Source organism: Vombatus ursinus, unplaced genomic scaffold (assembly GCF_900497805.2).
Source record: "Vombatus ursinus unplaced genomic scaffold, bare-nosed wombat genome assembly UNPS02014163.1, whole genome shotgun sequence".
In the NCBI taxonomy this organism is placed as follows: Eukaryota; Metazoa; Chordata; class Mammalia; order Diprotodontia; family Vombatidae; genus Vombatus; species Vombatus ursinus.
Genome location: NW_020953941.1, coordinates 353678 through 357721, shown reverse-complemented (window position 1 = coordinate 357721; position 4044 = coordinate 353678). Strand labels below are relative to the sequence as shown.

Genomic DNA, 4044 nt, shown 5'->3' with positions numbered 1-4044 from the left:
TTTCCACTTTATCTCTTAGTTTCTTCTCTATGCCTTGTTTGGTCAAGCACTCTTCCCCTAGACATGGTAGTAAAGGGCATTTCCAGTCTTGATTTTCTAATTTGCTTATGGAGTGATCTTACACGTTTAGGTCTTTTTTGTACATTGCTCCTGTTGACACACTCTACATTTTAGGCAACCCTATTTTTACTGATAGGATGAGTGACGCTCCACTGCCTTCATCTGTTCCTTTGCAAAGACTATATACCTCATGAAGCAATGTTCTTCCTCTTCAGGTTCACCTCATACTTGCTGATTTCCTCCAAATCCTTTGTCAAGTGCCACATTAAGCATTTTTTGATCCTACCATCTAGCTCTCCCCCAACTTACTTTTAGTTAATTTGAAAACACATATTTTTGCCATATACTTATATAAATACCTGTTATCTGATCTTTGAAGGCAGGAAATCTTTCAGTTTTATTTTTTGCCTTTTTTTTTTTTAATTCCCATTGCCTAGCATCATATCCAGTAAATAGTTGGCACCTGATAAATCCTTTTAGCTGTTCAGTTCCCTTTGAATACCCTTCAAATATGTGGAGACTTAAATCCTACACCCTGCTCAGCAGAAATGACATACTTATTTAAAGTATTGTTTCATTGTTTTTGAAACATTGCATTGTTTTAAACTCCATCAATACCTTGATCCTATGACTGCTCCTAGTCTAGTATGCCTTATACATGACATTTTTCATCTTAAAAAATAAAAGTGAATCAACCTTGATCTTTTTTTTAACATATATATCAAATGAGAAATTTTCATTTTAACTATTTATTTTGTAATAGAAATCACAGGTCTGGTCCACAACTTCCTCATGGCATTTTTTACCTCTGTATTTCTAAAGGTGTAGATAAAGGGATTTAACATAGGGATTAAAATAGTGTAAAATATTTCCACTGTTTTATCAAAGGAGAAAGTAGATGGAGGACGGGCATATTCAAATATGCATGGAACAAAAAACAATACAACAACTGTAATGTGGGAACCACAGGTGGAAAGGGCTTTGTGCCGAGCCTCAGTGTTGTATTTCCTCAACGAGTGTAGGATGACCCCATAAGATGCAAGCAGGAGGACAAAACTAATTGTGCAGATGAGTCCACTGTTTGTAATAACCATGAGACTAAGGCTATGGGTGTCAGTGCAGGCCAGTTTCAACAAAGGGTATAAGTCACAAATAAAGTGATCAATCACGTTGGGTCCACAGAAAGGCAACTGGGCCATGAAGAGAACCTGGATCAAGGAATGTAAGAAGCCTCCTGCCCAGGCCACACCAACCAGGAGGCTACACAGGTTCCTGTTCATAATAGATACGTAATGCAATGGCTTGCAAATAGCAACATATCGGTCAAAGGCCATAAATGTGAGGACAATCATCTCAGAACCACCAAAGAAATGTGCTGCAAAGAGCTGGGACATGCAGCCTTCAAAGGAAATAGTGTTGTTCACATAGATGGAGTCCACTATTACCTTGGGGGCAACGACTGAGGAGAAACATGCATCAAAGAAAGACAAAAAGGCCAGGAAGAAGTACATAGGAGAGCCTAGGAGAGAGGGAGTGTTGGTGATTGTCAAAATGATAATCAAATTTCCTACAAGAGTTGCAAAGTAGAAGAGCAAAAAGACAATAAACACTATTTTCTCAACATCTGGAGTCTGTGAGAGTCCCAGGAGAATGAACTCAGTGACACAACTTTGATTTCCCATGCTTTCAGGTTTATGGACCAATGATTTCGTAATCACAGGGCACCTGCAAGGGCAACAATGAAGAAATGCCTTTAATGTGGATTATTCGACCTTTGTAATTAAATTATTCATGTTATACATTTCCCTCATTTTGGGTAATACATGTAAACTTATCCACGGGATATAGATGGGAGTGAGTAAGTCTGCCACAGTCAGGATATGGATTAAGGTCTTAAATATTTCACACACACACACACACACACACACACACACACACACACACATCTCAAATAATTTCAGTTTTGTGTCATGGCAAGAAAGGACCAAAATCTGTATTAACCACTGGTAGAGAAACATTGTTGTTATAAATTATATTGAAATACTAAGAGTAAAAGGGCAAATATTCTCTTACCAACTTAACCCCTAAATAATGACCATATTGACAGAAATTTTATCATTTATTACCATGGTTGAAAAAGAATATAATTTTAAAGTATACACATATATACACATATGTGCATGCATGCATGCATGCATGTATATATATATATATGCAAATAATTTCGCATTACACCAAGTCAAATCATGAGACCCAACACAGTTACATCATCCCAAGGACATTTAAAGAAGAACGTTGTAGGATGACCACTCATAGAAAATTGAATAGATCTTTCCAGTGTATGTATGTTTTTTTAAAGATAGAGATACATTATCAATAAACAAATTGTCACCACATTCATGCCTTAATACCTCAATCTCATATGCTGGATAAAAGGAGATGAAAGAGCCTTCATGAAAATTATGTCAAGAAAAGTAGATTGGCCAGACAAAGAATTCACCAAAAAATGCTGGATGTGAGATTATCTAGAGATATTAGGGAAATAATTTTAAGAGCTACTTTGGAGAATGAAAGAAAACAAAGGAATGGGGAAAAAACAGACACCATTGTCACCTTCCTAGTGCATCAGATAAAAAAAGGAAATATATCAATAAACTACATAAAAATCATGGGACACACAGATTGAGATATAGATAGCTTTCATTTATCTATCCATCTCTATCTGTTTATCTATCTATCTATCTATGAGGGCTTTTCAACTGAGGTCCTGTGAGTTCTACTTTCTCTCTACTATGTACAATATTACATGTTTTAAAGAAGAGAGCACAGCACAACGACATTATGCAGAATGATAAAATTGCAATGATTGAAGGACATGTCAGGAGGCCACCCCCTTTACCTCTTATTCAAAGCTGTCATCACCTTTCACTTACCATTACAATAGTCTTCTGGTTTTCTCCCTGCCTCAGTTCTCTCTGCATTGCAATCTATCTTCATCTACACACACACATGCACACACACATACATGTCAGCAACAGTACCCCCAACTAACTAAAAATATGGAAAATAAGAGTACTACTTGATTTTTATATACAAAAAAAAGATTGACTTGATGAAACAAAATTAAGTCTTAAACTATTGAGATTGTACAGGTTCCTTGATCAATGAAATTACAATTATAACTCTTGAAGCAATGGATTTCTAACATCTAACCTGAGCACTTGTTGTTGTCATGGGAATGTCCTAAGCAAGTCATACCATAGAGAAGAGAGGGCTCCTTAGAAATAGGTGGGTTATTCAGAAATTGATGGTTGAGAATGATGCTGTGACACTTTCCACAAGCCCCAAAACCAGTAGAGGGTCCCCTGAATGAGATCCATAATGATTCAAGAGATCAATCTTGTTTATGTAGGATTTGTAATATATATATATATATACACATATATATATGTGTGTGTGTGTCATATACACATTGATCTCTATCTAAATAGCTATATCTAACTCTCATTATCTATCTATCTATCTATCTATCTTATCAGACCTATCTATCCATCTAGTTGGGTGGCTAGGTGGGGCAGTGGTGAGAGCAGAGAGTTTGGAATCAAAAAGACCTCAGTTCAAAACCAGCCTCAGGCATTTACTAACTTTGTAACCTTGGATAAGTCACTTACCCTCTATCTGTCTGTTTAATTATCTGTAAAATTGGGGTAGGAAAGACACCTACCACCCAGAATTTTTGTAAGGATCAAAGAGACACAAGTTGCAATGTCCTTACCATAGTCTCTGGAGTATAGTAAGTTCCAAATAAATGATAGTTATCATTGTTATTTATTTAAGGAGACTCCTTGGGTACTTCAGTCTTTCTATGTTCCCAGAGTGGCAGGAACTTTTTTGTATTATTATGTGAGTTAATGAAAGAATTTTGAAAGAGTAAAGACATCTGGAGAATTCTGAGTCTCTTAATGAAAGATTTGGGTGAAATTG

The 4044-nt window shown here is 36.2% G+C and overlaps 1 protein-coding gene across 1 annotated transcript; it reads right to left on the bottom strand.

Annotated features, from left to right (window-relative positions):
* Positions 1–809: 809 nt before the first annotated feature.
* Positions 810–4044, bottom strand: LOC114040989 (olfactory receptor 4C15-like). Its single transcript, XM_027859210.1, has 2 exons — positions 4020–4044; positions 810–1747 (listed from the first exon to the last, which is right to left on the bottom strand). The coding sequence occupies exon 2, from the start codon at positions 1740–1742 to the stop codon at positions 810–812; it is 933 nt and encodes a 310-aa protein (XP_027715011.1). The 5' UTR covers positions 1743–1747; positions 4020–4044.